Here is a 24,306-nt window from a genome sequence, read left to right as displayed (position 1 = left end):
TTTACTTGGGATCTAGCCCACTAAGGACCCTATCCAAGGGTGAAAATTACAAATTCTATTACAATTGAGAATATTTAGACTTAGACACATAGTGTATTTCAATATTTAAAATATTTGACACAACTATTCTTGTTTATTAAACTTCTACCTCATGAAGCAAATCATTGCATTTCTTATGAACACCCTGAATTAGGACAGCTTACGCTAAATCAGACTTTTGTCCTTTCCATTCTTCTTCTTCTTTTGTCTGCTCCCGTTAGGGTTTGCCACAGTGGATCATCTTCTTCCATATCTTTCTGTCCTCTGCATCTTGTTCTGTTACACCCATCACCTGCATGTCCTCTCTCACCACATCCATAAAGCTTCGCTTAGGCCTTCCTCTTTTGCTCTTCCCTGGCAGCTCTATCATTAGCATCCTTCTCCCAATATACCCAGCATCTCTCCTCTGCACATGTCCAAACCAACGCAATCTAGCCTCTCTGACTTTGTCTCCCAACCATCCAACTTGATCAGACTCTCTAATGTTCGCATTTCTAAACCTATCCATCCTCGTCACACCCAGTGCAAATCTTAGCATCTTTAACTCTGCTTCCTCCACCTCTGTCTCCTGCTTTCTGGTCAGTGCCACTGTCTCCAACCCATATAACATAGCTGGTCTCACTACCGTCCTGTAGACCTTCCCTTTCACCCTTGCTGATATCCATCTGTCACAAATTATTCCTGACACTCTTCTCCACCTATTCCACCCTGCCTGCACGCTCTTTTTCACCCCTCTTCCACAATCCCCATTACTCTGTACTGTTGATCCCAAGTATTTAAACTCATCCACCTTCACCAACTCTACTCCCTGCATCCTCACCATTCCACTGAACTCCCTCTCATTTACACACATATTCTGTCTTGTTCTTACTGACCTTCATTCCTCTCCTCTCTAGAGCATATCTCCACCTCTACAGGGTCTCCTCAACCTGCTCCCTACTAGCTCTACAGATCACAATGTCATCAGCAAACATCATAGTCCACGGGAACTCCTGTCTAATCTCGTCTGTCAACCTGTCCATCACTATTGCAAATAAGAAAGGGCTCAGAGCCAATCCCTGATGTAATCCCACCTCCAACTTGAATGCATCCATCGCTTCTACCGCAGACCTCACCACTGTCACACTTCCCTTGTACATATCCTGTACAACTCTTACGTACTTCTCTGCCACTCCCGATTTCCTCATACAATGCCACAGCTCCTCTTGAGGCATCCTGTTATATGCTTTCTCCAGGTCCACAAAGACGCAGTGCAGCTCCTTCTGGCCTTCTCTAAACTTCTCCATCAACATCCTCAGAGCAAACATTGCAAGAGTGGTGCTCTTTCTTGGCATGAAACCATACTGCTGCCCAATAATCATCACCTCACTTCTTAACCTAGCTTCCACTACTCTTTCCCATAACTTCATGCTGTGGCTCATCAATTTTATTCTGCAGTCCTGCACATCCCCTTTATTCTTAAATATCGGCACCAGTACACTTCTTCTTCACTCCTCAGGCATCCTCTCACTTTCCAAGATTCCATTAAACAATCTGGTTAAAAACTCCACTGTCATCTCTCCTAAACACCTCCATGCTTCCACAGGTATGTCATCTGGACCAACGGCCTTTCCATTTTTCATCCTCTTCATAGTTGTCCTTACTTCCTCCTTGCTAATCCGTTGCACTTCCTGATTCACTAGCTCCACATCATCCAACCTCTTCTCTCTCTCATTCTCTTCATTCATCAGCCACTCAAAGTACTCTTTCCATCTGCTCAACACACTCACTCTCCTCGCTTGTGAGTATGTTTCTATCTTTATCCTTTATCACCCTAACCTGCTGCACATCTTTCTCAGCTTGGTCCCTCTGTCTAGCCAATCGGTACAGGTCCTTTTCTCCCTCCTTAGTGTCCAACCTCTCATACAACTCATCATATGCCTTTTCTTTAGCCTTCGCCACCTCTCTCTTCACCTTGCGCCTTATTTCCTGTACTCTTGTCTACTTTCTAAATCTCTTTGACTACCCCACGTCTTCTTTGCCATCCTCTTCCTCTGTATACTCTCCTGTAATTCCTTATTCCACCACCAGGTTTCCTTTTCCTCCTTCCTCTTTCCATATGTCCCGCCAAGCACCGTTCTTGCTGTCACCCTTACCACATCTGCTGTAGTTTCCCAGCTGTCTGGTAACTCTTCACTGCCACCCAGTGCCTGTCTCACCTCCTCCCTAAACTCAACCTTGCAGTCTTCCTTTTTCAACTTCCACCATTTGATCCTTGGCTCTGCCCTCACTCTCTTCCTCTTCTTGATCTCCAACGTCATCCTACAGACCACCATCCTATGCTGCTTAACTACACTTTCCCCTGCCACCACTTTGCAGTCTTCAATCTCCTCCAGAACAACTCTTCTGCATAGGATGTAATCTACCTGTGTGCATCTTCTTCCACTCTTGTGCGTAACCCTATGTTCCTCCCTCTTCTTAAAATACGTATTCACCACAGCCAAGTTCATCCTTTTGGCAAAATCCACTATCCTCTGACCTTCTTCATTCCTCTCCTTGACACCATACCTACCCATCACCTCCTCGTCTCCACTGTTCCCTTCACCAACATGCCCATTGAAAATCGCTCCAATCACCACTTTCTGTCCATTGTGTACACTTTTCATCACTTCATCCAACTCACTCCAAAAATCTTCTTTCTCACCCATTGCACACCCAACTTGCGGTGCATATGCACTAACAACATTCATCATCACACTTCCAATTTCCAGCTTTATAGTCATTACTCTGCCTGACACTCGTTTCACCTCTAAAACACTCTTGATATACTGTTCCTTCAGAATAACTCCTACCCCATTTCTCCTCCTATCCACACCATGATAGAACAATTTGAATCCACCTCCAATCCACCTGGCCTTACTCCCCTTCCATTTAGTCTCTTGCACGCACAATATATCAGCCTTCCTTCTCTCTATCATATCTGCTAAATCTCTCCCCTTACCAGTCATACTGCCAACATTCAAAGTTCCTACCCACAGTTCCACTCTCTTTACTTTCCTCCTCTCCTCCTGCCTCCGGACATGTCTCCTCCCTCTTCTTCTCCATCTTCTTCTTCAGCCAACAGTAGCCCAATTTCTGCCAGTACCCTGTTGGCTAACAGTACTCGTGGCGGTTGTTGTTAACCCGGGGCTCGACCGATCCGGTATGGAAATTTGTATTGTTGTCCGCATATTGATTTGGCAAAATTTTACACCGAATACCCTTCCTGACGTAACCCTCCCCATTTATCCGAGCTTGGGACCGGCACGAAGAAACACACTGGTTTGTGCAATCACCTGTGGCTGGGTTACTTTAGTCCTTTCCATTAAATTTTTTAAACATATTGTTAATTTTGATATAATTTTGATAAGTATATTTATTTTAAACCAGATATTGTCGACTTGCTGTGGTGGGTTGGCACCCTGCCCGGGATTGGTTCCTGCCTTGTGCCCTGTGTTGGCTGGGATTGGCTCCAGCAGACCCCCGTGACCCTGTGTTCGGATTCAGCGGGTTGGAAAATGGATGGATGGATGTTCTATTGTCGACTTGTTTTTAATATTCAGTATTCATTTGTTAATCTAATCACAAATTATTTTAGTATCTTGACTCATGAAAATCAATACTGTGATTTGGTGGTGATGTGGTTAGTGTAGCTCCCTCACAGATGCATCATACTGCACTACAGTCCTGGCCTAATCGCTGTCTGTGGGGAGTTTGCCTTGGCTAACTGTGTTCATTTGTTTTGTTTTTTTCTCCATGTATTTCCAGAGATGTTCAGGCTGTATTTTGGGCCATTGTGGTTTTGTACATCAGTACACTCAGTGATTAATTAATTTCTTTTCAGGGTTCTTTCTGCATTATGGGCTTCTTGGAACCCTTAATGAATTAAGAAGGTTCATAAGATAAATGGATGAAACTGAATATTTAACTCCAGCATAACTGGAACATTCACCTACTGTTTAAACAATATACAGTATATCAGACAAAATCTGCAAGTGTGAAGTCAGACTACACTTGGTTAATCTTCATTTTCCAATAGGGAGCATGTGATTTAAAAAAATAAACACATAGCCCTGCTTGGCTTTTCTTCAGGAATGCTTCAAAATTTAAAGTACTGATGATTAATTTCATCACGTATATTTATCATGTTATACTACTTTTTATGTGTAATAGTAGATATTTGATAACAAACTATTGATAACAAAAGAATAATGTTTAAGTTTTATTAGTTTGATTTGCATACATCATCAATTAATTAATTTGTAAAAATGTGGTTTATTTATTCACTGAGCTATATCCATTTTGCTTTGGACAATTCATTTTCTGATCCTGCTTTCATTAGTCGATTACAAAATTACAAGGAAGAGAATAGAGTTACACTCCTTTAGAGAACACACTCCTTCGCACTGGGCCCATTTAGACAACCTAGTCTATATGGAATTGGAAATAATCAAGAACATTTGAGGAAAAAAAAAACTTGTATACATAGGGAAAACATTCTAACTCCATACAGACAGTGACTGGGTCAAAATCAGGCACTAACACAGCACCATCATGCTTTTCTCACATTAGTAATTAGTTTGATTAAAATGAATAGTTTTTGGAACAGTTTCAACTCCTTCACAAAAACAGCTGTAACACAATTGTATGCGTGCCATCAATTGCATGCCATTTTCCACAACAAAAGGAAAACTGTAAATTGCCTCTCGTTTATTTCCAAATTAATGGAAAACAAAATCAAGTGTTGATGTTACATTTAACAGACAGAACACTGCATCACCTGTTCATATTTAATATGTGTGTTTCTGTGGAGTGTGAATTTTTTTTAAAAAGTTGGTACCTTGAGAAATGGCCAGACCTCCAACATACACCTTTATGATTTTGTTGGAGTCAAAAAAGCATAGAATAATTTTGTGATTTTCCATTGAAGATGAAAAATTCTGGTGCTGTTAATTATGTATGTCATTTTCCATCTGTTGCTCCAGAAATCAAAAATTCTCAACTTCTTAGTATATTATACTAGCAGTTCCCCATGGCTCCGCCCAGGTAGTAGTGAAACAAGACAGACTTTAAAAATCAATAAGCAAAAAGGTATCGCTAGCTAAACAGAGGCAAGGTACTCTCCAAAACACAGAGGTAGACCGACTCCACACTCCTGACATCACGCTTCCCCCGCCCCTTGGCCCGCAGCTTCTGTGTTGGATTTGCATGAATATATCGGTACCACAAGCAAACTATGATGAGAGAAGTCACAAAATCAACCGGAATGTTCAAGCAAATTATAGAAAAAATCCGATCTAAATCCGTTAAGTAGTTCTCTTGTGAAAAGAGAAGACAGACAGACAGACTGATGTTAGATTTTACATATATAGAGATGTTGCACATTTGTGGACACTGAATAAGAGTAAAGGTTATTCAGGTGCAGTATGCTTACATGATTTATGAGTACATTATGAAACAGCTAAAAGTAGCAATACATTTACATCCTTCTCAGAATCCATTCTCTCAATATACTTTTTCAATTTTAGATTAATTTGCAACAGAAGCCTGTCTTAGATACATTTTCATAACAGTCAATAACTTCATTGAGTGCACATTTAAACATTTGCATAGTAATCTTCATTATTAATAATGATGCTAATAAGATATTGTATGAGAGTGGCCCTGGCAGTTCTCCATATTTAGAACAGTGGAATACAAAATATCAAGTAGAATAATTTTGTTTAACCAAAAACAAAAGAGAAGAATGAGTCAATGGAGAATATAAAGTATCAAAGTAAACAAACAGGAAAGAAAACCCTGCTGCCCATCTGGGCCTCACTGAACATGTTTTGGCTTTCCCACTTTTTCCATCCTCAGTACCACAAATTTAAGTGTTCCGCTCATCACCCATTTTTGTCAGTTTGACAGTACCCCCAATCTCCCTGCTTCTTGCAAGGGGGCCCTGACTCTATCTTCACTCTAGACGTATTCTAGCACAGGAATATTCTTCTGATCTCCAACAAGACTAGGGCAGCTGTATGAAGATTAGGGTCACCAGGTCAGAGGCCTTCTTTTTGCCCTTTGTGTCCCTCCACCCTTGAGCTCAGTGTGGCTTTTTAAGGACCAGGCCTTCAGGGCAACTTCCAACTTTATTTTCTTAATCTTTTTGGTAGCAACGTTCCAGTTTTTCTAGGCATGGTACAACTTTTTGTCATTGTAAAGCATGGCCTATGCTACTTCTTCAGAGCTTCACTCTTTCTCTCAAGGCATCACTCATCCTTGATTGGGGTTACATTTTGCCCTCTCATACTCAAGGAGTATCCTGACGACTTCCTACTAGGATGCCACACTCTCTTGTCATTCATGTTCTTGCAACATTTACAGTTATTCGGAATATAGTATATGCACTCTAGCACCTAAAGCCTACCCACACTGGCATGGTATGTGGAAATGTTTTATTTTTGCTAATTCTATCTCTGCTCCTGGCAAGAAAGCAGTCAGAGGCCCCATTTGTGCGGATAGCTGATTGGTTAATAATAGGATTTAGAACTGCTGCTTTGCAGCTTCAGGTACCTAGGTTTCAATTCTGATTCTTTGATAAAAAATTAGTTATTTATCAATAAACATTGTATGTGAGGTCTGTGGGCAATCTTTATTTTATATTTCACCTTTCACAAAGAACATCACTGTTTTTTAGACAAAAGTAGTTATTACTATGTATTAGCATACTAAAAACTCCTGCATTTATTGCAAGAAAGACAAACATTTATTTCAGGAAAATGGTGGTATGTGAAAGAAAAGTAAAAACATGCATTTTTCCATGGTTTACTTCATGCAGCAGCATGTGCACAACCTTGTATTTTTGGCAGTGGACAACTTGAATGATTAGTGTGATGTTAAGAGAGAATCTGATGCCATCTTCATCATAGGAATAAAAGTTATTGTCATGTAGTATGTAAGGGCAGAGTGGGCGTTAACTTGCTTCAAAGGCTGGGTGGTTCAGGATGGCTTCAACTATTTGGACATATCCTTTGCTGATAGCAAGATGAAGTATATCACCAATATGTGCCAGGTAGTCTGTCTTCAGGAACAACTCGATCACTTCCAAATGCTCATTTCTGAATGCCAGCTGTAAACCATTTTGACCTATTTGTCATTAACATAATAAATCTAAAAACTTGTTTCTAACAAAGTAATTCAATCATAAGCAAAGGAAAATGACATGAAGAATATAAGCCATCATATCCAAGGTTATTGTGCTATATGTATTTAGTGGAAAAGAAAACACTTGGCGTATAATATCAAAATTTTGTAAGGTAATAGCAATTTAAAAAGAAAGTACAGAGGTCATTCAAATATTATTTAAATGCTAAAAAAATGGTAGCGTGGTGCCTCATTGTTTAGCAGTGCAGGATGCTGGGTTTCTATTCCATCTTAGGCACTGTATATGTGGAGTGTCCATGAGGTTAATCTCTGGGTACTTCGGTTTTCCTCTCCCCTCCAAAATAGTATCCGTTAGATTAACTGGAGTTGGTGTATGAACAATTGTGCCCTGTAGTGCACTGACGACCAATACAGGCTTGGTTCCTACCTTGATTTTTTTGTCTCTTTGGAGGTGAAGGACTGTAGCCAAATTAGTTGTGTTGTTATACCTTGAGAAAAAAATAAGAACCAAAGACTATAATTGTGATGATAATGGTATAGTAACCACAAGAAGACAGCATCAGAAATAAAATAGCATAATCTAATCATGCTGCACTGAAGAATCTATGAGAGTCCACTATTAATAAGGTAGTCCTCCTCTGGAAAAAGAACTAAAAGCATTCAGTCAGTGTTTAAAGATCAGATTTTTTTGTTGTTATTTTTGTTGATCTTATCAACGTTAGTAGAGTTCACAATTAGCTGATTTTTCAATGTAATATTTAATACAGTATATTTTAATGAACATTTTTGTGGAATGAATCATTCTTCTTAAATATATTTCAACTATAAGCCTCTACTTTTCCAGTGTTTGATAGGTGTTTAATCTAAATGTGTTTTTGGCTGAAACATACTCATATATTGTAGATCAGACCTATGTGGACCTGTACTTAAAGTTATTAGTGACAGAATTCATACAGATCCAGGATGTAGGTTCCAGAGAAATAACATAACAAATTGTGAATATATATTTACATAATTTGTTCTCCCGAGGTGGGCAAAGCAGTTAGAGCGGTCTCACGGATCTAAAGAGGTCTGATTTGTGGGGACTGTCTGTTTTGCCTTTGTTAGGTTTTACTTGCATTTGCACATGTTAGATTCTCATTCATGCCTCTCCTCCAGCTTGACCCATTTTATTTTTTACTTTTTTATCTTGACTTTGTATCCTGTAATTAACTGTACTAATGTAATGTGGAGTCGACCATGAGGAGACTTAGGTCCCTCAAGCGTTGGTGGAATTAGGGCTGCAGTCACCCAAGGGAACTATAAAAGATGTCAATCTATAGTGCTGTAAAAGATCTTAGTCTACCTCGGGCCCTTGTTGTTGCATTACCTCTGGCTTTCTTCTACTTCAGATTAGGTCCTTAGAAAATCTTAAGTAATTTTTTGGAATTCCTGACCATTGCATATTTGTTTATTGTAATAGTTTCATTTGCTGTTTCAGTTTTGGTGAATTAACAGTTTAGATTTTAGTAGTGTAATATGGTTTAAAGATTTCTGGTTTTATGTTTTGTTTATTGGATTTGTCAATTTTGGCTTTGGATTTCTTTTGTTCTCCTTTTTGTTTTTTGTAAGGTTAATTTTGTCCCTTCCTTTCATTAATTTAGTTTAAATTACCTGCCCAAGTTTTTGCTATTCTGTTTTTGTTTGAATCTTCTTACTGTCAATTTATTTAAATATTCATTTGTGGTTATGAGGAGGGATATTTTATGCCTTTACCTTTCCTGTTTAACTAAGTCATACCAGCATGGGTTTTCTCCAAATATTTTGGTCTCCTGCAACATCCTTAGGACGTTCTTGTTAACTGGTGATTATATTTTGACCCAGTACAAGTGAATGTGATTATGTGATTGTCCTGAGATAGACTACCATCTCATTCATGACCAAATCTTTCCTTGTACATGATTCTGTCCAGATTGGCTGTTTCAGCTATATATAATGGAAAACTTAATTTGAAAAATGGATAGATAAATGGATGGATGGGAGAATAGTTTCCATAGAGGAGTTAGGAGGTTAGAGGTAGAGGTTAAAAGGTAAAATGCATATGACAATAAAGATCTAATTAAAGTTTTATTGCTTTGGCAGGAATTAAATGTTTCAAAGTATTTGTTATTAACAGCCTATTTTTCCATTTAGAAATACTTGAAGAGTGAATCTGCTAACCTTCTGTCATTCTTATTTTCAAGACCGGCTGACAATAATCCTGCACAGCGAAGACTAACAATGATGAGGGAGAAGGGGCGAAGGCAGGCTGTGCGAGGTCCTGCATTTATGTTTAACAACAGGGGTACCAGCCTGACAACGGAAGAGGAAAGATTTCTTGATGCTGCTGAGTATGGCAATATTCCTGTTGTGCGCAAGATGTTGGAAGAATCCAGGACCTTAAATGTCAACTGTGTTGACTATATGGGTCAAAATGGTCTACAGCTGGCAGTCGGAAATGAGCATTTGGAAGTGACAGAGTTGCTCCTGAAGAGAGACAACCTGGCACGTATTGGTGACGCACTTCTTCTTGCTATCAGCAAAGGATATGTCCGAATCGTTGAAGCCATCCTGAACCACCCAGCCTTTGCAGCAAGTAAACGCTTAACGCTCAGCCCCTGTGAACTACATGATGATGACTTTTATTCCTATGATGAAGATGGAACTAGATTCTCTCCTGACATCACTCCAATCATTCTAGCTGCCCACTGCCAAAAATACGAGGTTGTACACATGCTGCTTATGAAAGGGGCTCGTATTGAGAGGCCTCATGACTATTTCTGCAAATGCAATGAGTGCATGGAAAAACAGAGAAATGATTCTTTCAGCCATTCCCGGTCCAGGATAAATGCTTATAGAGGGCTGGCTAGCCCAGCTTATTTGTCGCTGTCCAGTGAAGACCCAGTACTTACTGCTCTGGAACTCAGCAATGAACTGGCAAAGCTGGCAAACATTGAAAAGGAATTTAAGGTAAGATGGCAAATATTTCAATTGTGGCTACCTTCTTATGCTGGGATTTGTTTTTAGTTATAACCCATGTTTGAAAATTTGAAATGGCTTGAATTTTTAACAAGAAAGAATTTACTGGGTAGCGTATATACACCATTGTTCTACGTGGGGAGATTAGGCAGACAGGTTACTGTAAAAATTTGATGGTGCTTCAGTAATTTAACTCTATCTTTCTTTCTCTTGTATTAACTACATGTTAATTGTTTTGTGTCATGTAACTTACTGCCCAATATTTGTGTGCTGCTGTCATCACCAGGACCACAATAAAAAAGAGGCTGCACAGCTCACTCGCTTCTCCCTGGTAAATATCTTTAAATCCATAAACTAACTAAATAAGTATCATCTTCATGTTTTGACTGTAATGAAATGGATGATGAGCCCTGAATGGGTTAATTGTACCATATACGTTTCTGAGCTTTTGGTTTTCTTCTTCTGAAAAAAAAAACTACCTTCTGATTTTTTGTTTAAAGATTATTAGAGCAGATAGCAACTTTTTTTCTCAGCTGGGCTGAACATGCATTGTTTTATTTCCAGCTTTAGTTGATATAATTAACATCCTTATCATGTGCCTAACATGTGAAGTTTGCCTGTCACCTATTAGTTCCTTCATTGGTTGTCACTATAACCCAGCAATGCACTGTTCTCTGTCTTCTCTGTATTTTCAAGTAGGCATTTTCATTTTAATTAATCAGTTAATTAGTTAATCATTTTAAAAATATGCTAGTTAAAAAGTGATGCATTGTCTAATTAATATAAGAACTGATGGAATTTGTTTAGGTTAGACTAAAAGCCTATGGGCTATTAAGAATTTAGGGTCTCTACTTCTCTTGCATTTACCTCTAACTAGAATCAAATTCATGTTGCCATTGTTCCACAAAATGACAGAATAAATTTGATTTATCAAAGCCTTAACTTCATGTTGAACAGTAAACTCCTTTAAGGAAAAAACAAAATTTTTAATTGTGGGCTCCACAAAAGTTCTCCTCTTGCTTTATGTTAGTTGTTTCCATTTAAAAAACATTTTTTGTAGTACAGTTTTTTAATTGTTTTATAACCTGGTGTTAAGGATGATGTATTTTTTAATTCTGTGTATTTATTAAAGGCTGTGATATTTTATAATGAGTATGATGATATTGGTATGTTCATTTTTTGTGACTTGTTCATTAAAGGCTGACTCATCAGTTAACCTAGAGGACAGTAACAATGATTGTATCATTGAAGACTGATCACGTGGTTCATTTAGTGGTGACTAATGCACTCTCCACTTAGCAGTCCTTTCCAGCTGAGGACATATTAAATTCATAATTTAATAATTTTTTCCTTTTTCTCTTATAGTATGTGTGACTCTTATTATCTACTTAGTTTTTTATGAATCAGACTTCCTTAATAAAATTTTGTTTGATTTGTTTTATTTGTATGTATTTGACAAAATGAATTCCGTCTGTTTCTGCCATTCAGTGCATCTGGACAACTAAGCAGAGTGGGCAACAAAAGGGTACTGGGTATAACTTCTGTCTGAAACAACATGCTGAATCATTCTTTCTCTATATCTTGTCAGTGCTGGCCAGCACATAGAGTTCTTGAAGGCTACAGAAAAGAAATTTGTGAGTAGGACAGGGGTTATTTGAGAATGCTAGTCTTCTGTCTTCAGGTTATAGCACAGATTGTTTAAAGATGCCTTCTCATCACTTAGCAAGTAGGTCATTCTTATACTTCAACCTGGCTATACCTGTTAGTCCTCAGATGGCAAAAGGCTATGTACAACCTGTCACAGAATATTAAGAGGCTTCAATTTAATATAAGTCTAGGGCATGGCATTTACAGTATTAAAGTGGGCTTGCACAGGATGTAAGCATGAAGAATGTTGTGTTAGGTATGCCCAGGGCTTCTTAGAGCTTCTTACACTGGATTTTTCTATTTTTATGCTTTCAATTTTAAATATACTTGATGTTAATGATACCTTTTTATAGGCAATTCATTTTCAGGATAAGATAATGTGTGAGTGAAGAATTTGAATTTTTTAAGGTCTATGATTTCAAGAAAACTGCTGTCTTGGCTTAATGTGTGAGCAAACCAACAAGATTAAGCAGACAAATGTAGTTAGTCATTACATTGTTATGTAAGATAGGCTGATGTTGATGCAAATTAGCAACTCATAACAGACTCCAGCAAGGACATAGGTAAGTCTTTTTAGTAGCTGAATTGTTTATACACATGAGCACAAAATAAAATGTTAGTTTTGTAAAGTCTGCCATTAGAAAAATGTTTTTCAAAAAGAACAGATTTTGAAGCAGGGAGACTAGTCACCATCCAAGCCAATGAACATTGTCATGGGACTTTATGGAACATTATACATTATATGTATAAAATATAATAATATAGTATATAAAAAGTTAATTACTGTTTATATTGGTTTATGATGATGTTTCAGACTGTAAGACTGACTTGCTGTGTCAGTGCCCTGTTGAGCTTGGTTCTGACAATCCTTAAACCACAAAAAGGAAAACTTAATTTGCAAAAAAATCAATAAATTCCATTTTATAACATTCTTCCTGTTTACCTTTTAATGACATTTTCTTTCCATCCAAAAAATTGTTCTTTATATACACTCTATTACATTTTTTTGGTATTTTCCAATATAATTTTTAGTGTTGATCGGCAAAATTTGCCAAAGTGTTTTCTTGCTGTGAATATGCTGTATTTGCTGGTGACCTTGTTTATTGAATATTTTCCTGGAAATTCATCTTACATAGACACACATTTTTCCCAGCTCCTCATGATGCTTTGCAAGGCCAGAGTGACATCACAGAGCTGTAACAGCCATGCACAGAGCTTTCACACATCTGTACTATAAAATCATTGGTGGTCTGCTTTGGGCATGCATGAAGTCACAACTCGACCACTACTTCAGCATTCCAGCCTGCATGTGTTTAAGAAAAAATAATGAGAATGTTATTAGTACTGCCACTGGACATATAACACTGATCCTGTTTGGCTGCATGCATAATTAAATATATGCTGGAACTACAATCCAAAGCAAGTCGTAAAGGAGTATAAAAAAAATACGTGACCCTGAGAAAAAATAATAACAAAAAATTTTTACTCTTTACAAGTGTTTTTATCTTCTTCATGGAAGAAAAAAGTGCAAAGCATTTGTATAGATGCATGGGAAACAAAAAAGACATTACTGCCTGGAGCCACAACTTAAAATCAAATTAAATAAGCCAGACTCACACCACCGCTTCGTCCCACATTGTATGTTCCAAGGTTTGAACTCTGTGAGTGCCATGACATACACACACACACACACATATATATGTTATATTTATATAACAAAGGCGCTATATAGGCGCCCGACCTGACACAGATAGACACGGAGGTACGTATAAAATGCACAACGACTTTATTTTTCTTCACCTGTGGGCACACGTCTTCCCCGTGACCCACAGGCAACACCCAGTCCACAAGCACAATTACCACAACACCAACAGTTTCTCCCTTTTACCACCACTTCTCCTCAAGTTTCGTCTCTTTCCTCCCAACTCTGGCTCCTCAAGTGGTGGTGGCTGGCCCTTTTTATAGCCCACCCGGAAGTGGTCCAGGTGCTTGACCACCTGGTCCTAATTGCACTTCTGGGTGGGGCTGAAGATTCGTCCAGCTGAGCTGTTGACTTCATGCAGCTCCCCCTAGTGGCCATCTGAGCCCCCAACCAGGCTGTGGAGGACTCCATCTCCCATGGAGCCATGCGACAGGCTTGGGGATCACCGTCCACCAGGGAGGCTGCCACCAAGCGTCCCGGCAGAGGTATCGAGCTGCCCATGGTTGCTCCCCCGGAACAGATGCAGAAGGGGCGTCCCTGCCGGGCATGGGACCCGGCTGTCTGCCACTATATATATATATATATATATATATATATATATATATATATATATATATATATATATATATATATTGTGGACTAAGCCCCGGACACACAGACAGGTAGATATGTTGTAATTCACCACCACATGTTTATTTACAAGTCCTAATATTTAAGTTAAATGCCACACAACCCCAAACTCCCCCAAAGTCCAGGCCTCACACTCTTGCCTTGTCTCTTCAGGTCGCCTCCACTCCTCGCCTTCCATCTTCGTCCTTCTTCCACCCAACTTAAGCACTGAATGAAGGGAGGTGGCCCTTTTTACAATCACCCGGATGTGCTCCAGGTGATTCCCGGCAATCTTCCACCAACACGCCCCAGTGTGGCAGAAGTGCCGGCTGCATCTAAGGAAGCACTCTGGGTGCCTCTGCTCCTCTTCCCCCCAGCACTTCCGGGTGTGGCGGAAGTGCTGCGGTCCAGGGCCCCCAAGGCACTGGGTTGCCCCCTGGTGGTGACCACGGGCCCCCACAGGGTTGAGCTTCAAAGCTCTGTACCCGTGGTCCCCATAGCAACCAGGGCGGTTGCCCCCACGTGGTCTGAGGAAGGCGTAAACCCTTCTCCGGTCTTCCTGGGCGTCCCAGCCGGGTCGGCCCCCAGCCACCTGCGACAATATATATATATTTTTTTTGCTTATTGTCAGTTTGCTGTATTTTGTTTGTGGTTATTGTTCCATCTGCATCTTTTGTTATTTGAGACATGATGGCACAGTGGTTAGCACTGCTGCCTCATAGCTCAGATTATATTTTTGGTTATAGTAATCAGTCCAACTTGTTGACAGATGCTTCCATAGACCCCAGGGACACTTAAAAGACCATTGCATCATTATAAGCCACTGAAAACTAGTTGAGTTTCTCCTTTCCAGTTGACTTAAATGCATTTCATAAAGTTCAGCGAAGATCTAGAACATTTCTGTGATTTTGCCAGACTCACAGCAAAGTGAACTCCACAGGGTTCACTCGTTGTTAATTATTATGCAATATTATTTAAGTTCTATACATAATTTGTCTGACATTTTGCCTCCCCATTAATTTAGAGAATCAGCTCTTCTGAATGGTTTGTACTAGGGAATCCATTCCCGGACGGGTTTATCCATTCCCGGGAATGACACAGTGCACGGGCATCTCACATGTGAATGGTTTTAGAACGACCAACACTTAATTTTAATAAAACTACTGCAATATGTTGACACCAATAAAAGACTAACCTTAACTACAAGCAAATCAGGCTGTCACATAAGTACATGTATCTAGTTAGTTGCGGTAATAAGAGCGTAGAAAGCACAACGTGTCCAGCGTGCGGTCGTCCAGGCGAGAGCGCACCTTCGTGCAGAGTATGCCAGCCGCTGAGAAAGCACGCTCTGCCTCCACTGAAGTAGGCGGCACAGTCATCAGATACTGATACACTTGTTCTAAGTTGCTGTGAAACACCAGCATTTCAGCTTTTACTGATGCATCCAGTTTCTTGTCATCATTCTGTGATGGCAAGTTTCTTGGCACAGATAATGAGGATGTGACAGATTGACGCATTGCAATTTCAAGTTGCTGTTCAAAGCTGTCAACAGCACAGACGTCAATGAACTCTGCCCCGTCCCGGCATTTGTGAGCTGCAGAGTGCAGACACCTCCCAGTCCACTGTGCTCAGTCTTAGTGGGAGCCAGGAGACTGACTGCTGCTGGTCTGTTGTTGACTGAATTAATGAGCAACACAGTACACAGTACAGTGGGCCAAAAACTGTGCAACTTAATTATTTTCAACTATAACTCTGCTATTTCTTGATAGATTTGTACACTTTTAAACGCTATATATGCGAGCTTGGCTGTTCCCGTTTTCCTGGGAATTACAGCAGTTTCATTCCCGGGAATGCGGGAATGAAAAATGTCCAGGAATCGGGAGCCCGGGAATGGATTCCCTAGTTTGTATTACCTTTAGCATACAGGTTGGCTAAAAACCATATTATAGGGCCATTTAGGGGAAAGATTTCAGTCCCTGCAGGAATAAGAACAGGTAAGTGCTGGAACAGAGCAGTCTGTGTATCTTTGTGTGTGTGTCTCTAAAGATGTAGCCTTAGAAGAAATTAAGTAATAACCTAAAAATATTTATAGATACAATAAATGCATGTATGTGTATATATACTGTGTGCATTTATATATATATATATATATATATATATATATATATATATATATATATATATATATATATATATATATATATATATATATATATATATATACAGTACATATTATACGCTATAAATACACAATATAAATTAAAGCCATGAGAAAAAATGTTAAAACCTGCCAGCAGCAGGGCTTTTGCCCTGCACTAATAATTACATGAGTCACAATAACACACTCAATTGCTAATAGTACTAAAGCAAGAAAAGCAGAAAGCTGTACAAGCTCTGCTGCTAAGACTTGAATTTCATAACTCATTTATGAAATATGATATAAAGGTCTTCAGTGAGCCATAAAAACATGCAGAACATCAAACATAATAAAGTAATAGCCTCATACATATGCAGAATAAATGTAACTAGTAAAATATGTAAGTTCTGTGTACCACCGACCAAAAAGCATTGCTTTTATTTTATATTTCATATGAAAGAAAAAACTATTTGATTTAATGACTTAAGCTGAAGTCTCAGCATGTTAACATACTTAGGGGAGTTCACATATTCGCCTTGTGTACTCTAGGTATCATCCACAACTCAAATAAAGGTTATGTTAACTGCTGTCCTGAAACAACCTAGACTGGGCGTCTAAGTGAATATGACTGTGTTGTTCAGGATTGTGTCCTGTTATGCATCTGATGCTACTCTAAGTTTAAGTTTCTGATAAACGTTAGCTTCCCATGACCATCTAAAAGTAATGGTGACTAGATAAAGTGGTTTCAAATTGGGGGGTGGCACAGTGCATTGGCGATTCTAAATTGTCCCTAGTGTGTGCTTGGTGTTTGTGTGGGTGTATGTGTGTGTGTGTACCCTGAGGTGGGCTGGCGCCCTACCCAGGGTTTGTTTCCTGCCGTGCGCCCTCTGTTAATTGGTATTGGCTCCAGCAGACCCCCATGACCCTGTAGTTATATATGTATAGATATAGTGGGTTGGATAATGGATGGATGGATGTGTTTCAAATGGAGAAAATGGAAAATGGAAGATATCCATGTAAGGTCACTGTCACTAATTATATTTTGACTCTCTAAAGAGACAATTATGTGCTACTCATCTTGGAATGTAAAAAAGTAAAAGAAAATAAAAAAAGAAAATTTGAATAGATACAGTCAAGGGTGGTCATTGTCATGTTGCGTGTTTATTACCTCTTAATACCAAGCGAAGCCTTCATTTTCACCTCCTTAGTTGGTATGCCTATGTTTTAGGTCAGTTTGAGCTTTTTAGGGTGAATGGAAATAATTGACTTTTGAGTGACACAATTCTGGAGAACCTTTATATTTTAGTGTGTGTTTCTACATTCTGCAATACATTTTTCCCAGTTGTGACATAGGCAGGTGTACCATCTTGCTCAGGATCATACAATGAGTCTAAGAGCTCATACCGAACCAATAACTTTGTAGAGCTGCTGCCTCGCAGTTAGGAGACCCAGGTTCGCTTCCCGGGTCCTCGCTGTGTGGAGTTTGCATGTTCTCCCCATGTCTGTGTGGGTTTCCTCCGGTTGCTCTGGTATCCTCCCACATTTCAAAGAAATGCAGGTTAGGTGCATTGGCGATCCTAAATTGTCCCTAGTGTGTGCATGGTGTGTGTGCTTGGTGTGTGTGCCCTGCTGTGAGCTGGTGCCCTGCCCAGGGATTTGTTCCTGCCTTTTGGCTAGGATTGACTCCAGCAGACCCCCGTGACCCTGTGTTAGAATATAGCGGGTTGGATAATGGATGGATGGATGGATGGATGGATGGACAACAGCAGACATAGAGATGTTTAAATGTCATGCTGGGGTCTGTTAATTTAACAGAGAAGGCTGTGTGTGCCTCTAAAGGTCTGTCATAAAGGGGCAATGCCCACTGTGTCCAATACCACATTGGCTGTCGAGCACAGAAACAACTCTTTCTAAAAGTTAATCAGAAGTCATGTAGTGAAGGTCACTGGCCAATAGTGTATTTGTAAAATCAGACTTTGATAAACTAAAACACAAAAGATGTCTGAGGGATGTGGAAGAAATTCACCTCTAGTGGATGTACTTATCTATAGACCACATACATATATGCATATACCTTCTCAACCCTCTTAATTCAATTTAGGTTGAAGAACGCTGCTGCAAATAGGTAAATTAGTAAAAAAAAAAAAATAAGAACAGCTGGCAGCTTAAATGGTGTAATTTAAAATATTTGAAATCTCTCAATTTCAACATAAAAATGCCATTTAAACATTAAAGAAGTGAAATATATTTGAAAATTTCAAAACTTTGGAGGAAAACTTCTTAAAATATTAATAGTGAAACTTCATTTGATAAGACAAAACATGCATATAAACATAATGTATTGGTTACATATGCACAGTATCACGAAATGGATAACTCCTGGGAGATTAGATATGTTATTATTTCCAGGGCCAGTGGGTATCTATCTATCTATCTATCTATCTATTGAGCCACATAGACAAATTCTGAATATGTATGTAGTTTATTTTATTGTGATTAGCTAAGTACACTCATTTTTACAATTAGCACCCTGGTGTATTTAGCCGCTGACAAATATAAAAGCTTATAATACTATGAGAAATTTACTTTGTCCTGTTTGAGGTTTGAATACACCACTTTAGGGAGCACAGTGGTAATTATTGATGCTTCAAAGTACCAGATAGACTACATTTGAATCACAGACCTAGACATTATCTGAGTAAAGTTAGCACATTCTATGTTCTCCTGTTTGTTTTTCTCAGTGTACTCTGTTTTTTTCTTGAACATCCCAAATATATACGTGTTGGGTTAATATGTGACTCTAAATTGAGCCTGCATGAGTGAGTATGAGAGTGCCCTGTAGTGATTTTTGATCCAGTATTAGTCCTGATTTGCAGCAAGTGTACTCTAAAGTTGATTAAATATGTTTAAAAATGGATTGAATGGACTTCAGTCTTGCTTAAGGTAGGCAAACATTTTTTTTGCTGGAAAAAAAGAGTTTTTTCAAAAAGGTGTAGATTTATAAGTCACACTCTGTCCAGATTCAGTTTTGTGTTTAACGAATTTACCACAAACATGGTTTAATTTAGAGCATTTTTTGTGACTTGGTATCCTACATGAAATGGTAAGGACCTGAAATACAGCATCTATATATATAATTCTCTAACCCGCCACCAGAGCGGGCAAGACACTCATGAAAGCACGCAGGAAGGAGCCACGCCCACACCCATGAAAGCACGCAGGAAGGAGCCACGCCCACCAACTCTAAGACTATTGGATATGACGAAAACTCGCAGAGCCACGCCCACCAACTCGGACGCGACGCCTCGGAAAACACGCCATCATTTCTGTTTTTTCTGTGCTACAGTCCACATGCAGCTCTGAGCCACGTTGACTTTTCGGTTACGACGCATGACCGCGTGCAACATCGCAAACTGTTTTACACGCTACATACAGCATTTCGCATCCGCGACAAACATGCTTCTTCTTAGATGGTCCTGCAGGAACACGGAAAACATTTCCCCGCCCACCAACACTCTTTATTCCCCGGCCCACGTCCACCGCATCCGCGACAAACATGCGTCTTCTTAGATGGTGCTGCAGGAACACGGAAAACGTTTCCCTGCCCACCAACACTCCTTATTCCCCGGCCCGCGTCCACCCTCGCTCTCTAGGCATTTCCACTGCCTGCTCATGTGCCCGGATGCAACAACTCACCGACCACCCCGTAAGTCGCTTTCGTCTGTGCTAGGAGTCCACATGCACCTCTGAGCCACGTTGACCTTTCATTATTCTTTTTGGTTATGACGCACGCACCACCATCGCAAACTGTTTTACACGCCATGGTCTTAGAGTTGGTGGGCGGGTCTCCGTGAGTTGCTCTTGCGAGCGGGCACATGACCAGGCGGGGTGTATGCTTTGAGAACGAGGGTGGACGCGGCAGGACCATGTAAGAAGAGGAATGTTTGTCGCGGATGTGAATTGCTGAATGCAGCGTCTAAAACAGTTTGCGAGGGGTATCCCATGGGATCCTTAAAACAATCCTTTAAAACTGAGGTTAAAACACAATGAAGGAAGCAGTCTTTAAAAACCAATAAGCCCTGTGCCTCTGTTTCATTAGCGTCTCACCTGCTTCACAGATGCAGGCCCTGCAACAGTCGAGATGCTCTCTCAGCAGCTGACCTTCTCTGTGCCTGACTCCACTATAGGCTGCAACAAAATTATGACAGTACAGGCGCATTTGTTTTACACAAGCTGTGTGTGTGGGTGGGTTGGTGTTAGTTAGTTAATTAGGTACTCGAAGGATTTCAAGATTTAATATGCACAAGCGGTAACACTGCAAAAGCAGCCCAAACCAGAAAAGACGGCTGGCAAAAAGTGGCCGACAAATTACACGCGTGTGCATTGTACTTACTGAAAGCAGCGTTACGGATTTTGCAAATGTTCATTTTTTTCCCTCTGCTTAAAAAACATTTAAAAAGCGGCGTGATTATGCGGCGTTGGTATGCAGCCTGTAAAACAGTTTGTTTGTCGCGGATAATTTGCCTTTTACTATTACACGAAGACAATTTCCTGTTAATACTTTGTTACATTGATATAGCGGTGTTCTCAGTATTCAAAGCGCTATCCACACAAGGAGGAACCGGAAAGTGAAACCACAATCTTCCACAGTCTCCTTACTGCAAAGCAGCAGCACTACTACAGCGCCACAAGGCAGTTAAAGAATATACCAGGCTCGATTTTGTTTTCACTTCTGTTTAGTGATCGGGTCGTAGATAGCATTGTGGCAATGTTACTTTTCTTGGTGGCTTATTACATTACGGATGTTTCACATGATCATTTTTTCCCCTGTGCTTAAAAGACATTAATAAAGTGTTTCTCAACTGTGACTCCGGAACATCTCAGTACGCAAGCTATATTAAGCGTCAACAACGAAGACTCGCTACACCTTAATCTACAAGTACTGTCACTTATCCCTACCGACGAAGTAACTTTCACCAGCGTGGCCTTCTTCGTCACAGATGATCTCGCTTTCAGTCATGGACAATTATATGTTGCTCTCTCCGAGGTCTGTCTTTTCATTCACTCACAGTGGTATCCACAAACCCACCCCATTTGGACAACTGTGTCATTCAGGAAGTGTTCATCTATCAATACATAATTATGTGGCGTATGCTACGCCGCGGGTTGGCTAGTGATTCATTATTCACTGTTAAGTGATCAGCCCTGTTGGGTGTTGACATTGACTACGTTTTTTTTGTAAGACATAAGGTATAAGCATAAACCTTTTTTGCTTCTTCTTGACTTTAAATATTTCAGTCTTTCGCAGATTTTGTAAAAAAACTATGACTGAATTTTGATTCATATTTAAAGAACATGTAACTGTTTACATGTAAAGTGGCAATGAAACTAGTGATCAAGAGAGGTTGAATGAGGCAGTGAGGGGTGGTGGTTTAATGGATCTTTTTTATCTGTCTGAAATGTCACTTCTCTGGTAAAGATTAAGACTAACCATATTATACAGGTACAACTATTAGTGAGGGTACTTAGGTTTTCTTTATTCTTTCATTTAGTGTATGTGTAATGATTTTTTTCCTATATTTGTTAGTGTTCAGGTTGCATTTTGTCACATAGTCGCATAGTGGATTTTTCACCTTACATTTTAGTTTTGGTTTTGTTCATTGGCTCTTTTGACATTTTGGTATGACTTGATTACTGGTGTTTAAGTCCTTATTTATATATTCTTCTACTGCCTTTTTGTCCTTTGAAGACTAATCAAACATTACCTTGGTTACAGAAGAAATGTTTAATTTTAATTTTTGCATGATGATTAAATTTGACTGTCACTTAATTAAGGCTTTTCTTTGACTTGTACCATTTTGTGCTTTTACTGACATGGGCATTGTTGCTTATATTATCTCCATTAGCTTAATGTTATTATGGTGACACTATGTAAGATGCTGATGTGCTACTTTCAGTGTCCAAACTTTTCATTCAATTCACAAAAACTAAGATAATACTAACCTACTTTAAGCTCAGACAAAGTAATTTTTAGTTAATAAAGGGTAGTTTTTCTTTTTATTTTGACTTTTGATGCTGACTTTATTTTTTGATTCGGGGTTTAATTTTGGGCTTTGATGTTATTTTTTTTTTTACTTTTGGTTATCTGACTTTGCTAAGTCTCCTGACCATTCTGGCACTTTATGAAAAATATTCTTTATGTACCAGTTCTTTTCAATCAATGTGCTTTTCTAGGCTGCCTCTTAAACTAGGCATTATACCAAAAATCTGTCCATGTGAGCTGTTTAAATATTAATTTTGCTGAGCATAGCAGAGATAAACAACATCTTTCTTTGGAGAAAATGAAAACAAACAGTCAAGAAGCAAGCAGTGATCAGCAACAAAAATTATCTTTCATGTCTAAGGTCAAACACATAGTTTTAAACCAGAAGTTCTGGTTGATGTTTTAAGAACTTGTCTTAATATTCTGAGGTTATCATCTACGATTTTATAGGTAACATAGCACATGTATAACGTGTCTGGCAACCACACAGCAATATGGCAACCAGACACAAAAAATGGCAGTGCCCAAGAAAACAAATTTGTAAAATATTTGTGCGCATGAAAAACATTCACAAACAAAATGGTGATGAAATGTCACCAAATAACAAAATGTTTCAGAAATAATTAATAAAAAATTAATGACATTCAAAAACAAAAAAATAATGAATTAAACATTTTTGAAATATTCCTCTTTTCACATTTCAATTTGATTCTGTTGTTCTGATAATGTGCTGTTTTTCTGTGCCTTAAAAAACTATTTGTTTTTAGAAGTTAATTCAGTTTTAAAACTAAAGCTTTTACATCTTGCATTATTGTTACTCTGAGGTGGACTGGCGCCCTGCCCAGGGTTTGTTTCCTGCCTTGCGCCCTGTGTTGGCTGGGATTGGCTCCTGCAGGCCCCCGTGACCCTGTGGTTAGGATAATGGATGGATGGATGGATTATTGTTACTAATTTTATTTTTGTTTTATTTCTATTTATTTTATTTTAATTTACTTAATGTAAATTTTAGATTTTACTCGACTGTGTATCTTAATGTGTCTATGTCTTGCTTACTTTCATCTTTTGTGACTTCATGTTTGCGAAAGGCGCTTTATAAACAAACTTTGCTTACCTAAATTTTCTGTTGTTTTTGACATTTCTTCTCCTGGTCATCTCTATTTTTCGGAAACCGTGTTTGTTTTCACAGCTAACATAAAAATTGGCTTAGTAACTTTCTATGAAATGCATACAGATTCATGTTTTTATTTGACAATGGATCATGCCTATGCCTCTTGTGACCATCTTTCTGGATTTGAATAAATCTACTGATAATTCCACATTGGCCAAGTGAGAGCATGGGGCATTGAACTGGTGTTCCAACAGGGTTGTTTCCCACTTTGAACCCAGTACTGCTGGTATGGGCACTGTTCCACCACGACCCTTAAATAGATAAGTGGGTTTGAGAATGACATGATATGAAATGGGACTGTTCTGTTTTCAATAAGCCTGGAATGGATGCTGAAATAAATACAGTATGTTTGCAAATAAAATACATGTATGATGGGTTTTAATTACAAAAACATAAGGCAGTCTGCTGTATATACACAAAAATATTTTAAAAATTAGACAAGTTCACAGGCATATTCCTGGAAAACTTGAAATACTGTGTGTTATTTTTCTTATATACGGTTATGATATGAGCTGTATCAAACCATAGACAGTAAAAAAACACTTAACAGTTGTCCTGTTCTAAAACTGATACTAAATTAGCTGGTAAAAATGTACATGCATAATTTTTAAAAGTTGCATGAGATTATAAATGAATACAGTATGTCTTTATCGTCAGTGTTTGCTAGTGGGAGACCTCGGTAGAAGATATATGCTAGTGCATATCACTAAAAGCACTATATTAAATGAAAACATAGATAAATCTCAAGACTGTTGCATTGCAGAGTTGGGTTCTTGTGACTCTGTAAAGGAGTAGGCAGT

The 24,306-nt window shown here is 39.0% G+C and overlaps 1 protein-coding gene across 2 annotated transcripts in view; it reads left to right on the top strand.

Annotated features, from left to right (window-relative positions):
- trpc3 (transient receptor potential cation channel, subfamily C, member 3) overlaps nucleotides 1-24,306 on the top strand; it is a 162,507-nt gene that overhangs the window by 8,434 nt on the left and 129,767 nt on the right. Inside the window, exons 2-3 of one of the 2 annotated variants that reach the window (XM_051928638.1) lie at nucleotides 9,426-10,191; nucleotides 10,487-10,531. In XM_051928638.1, the coding sequence (XP_051784598.1) occupies nucleotides 9,426-10,191; nucleotides 10,487-10,531 (811 nt within the window). The remainder of the gene's footprint in view (nucleotides 1-9,425; nucleotides 10,192-10,486; nucleotides 10,532-24,306) is intronic. The other variant, XM_028802014.2, reaches the window with a different exon arrangement.

The sequence above is a fragment of the Erpetoichthys calabaricus genome, chromosome 5 (assembly GCF_900747795.2).
Source record: "Erpetoichthys calabaricus chromosome 5, fErpCal1.3, whole genome shotgun sequence".
Classification (NCBI taxonomy): domain Eukaryota; kingdom Metazoa; phylum Chordata; class Cladistia; order Polypteriformes; family Polypteridae; genus Erpetoichthys; species Erpetoichthys calabaricus.
Note: the sequence above shows the minus strand (reverse complement) of the source record. Positions and strands in the feature narration are given on the sequence as shown.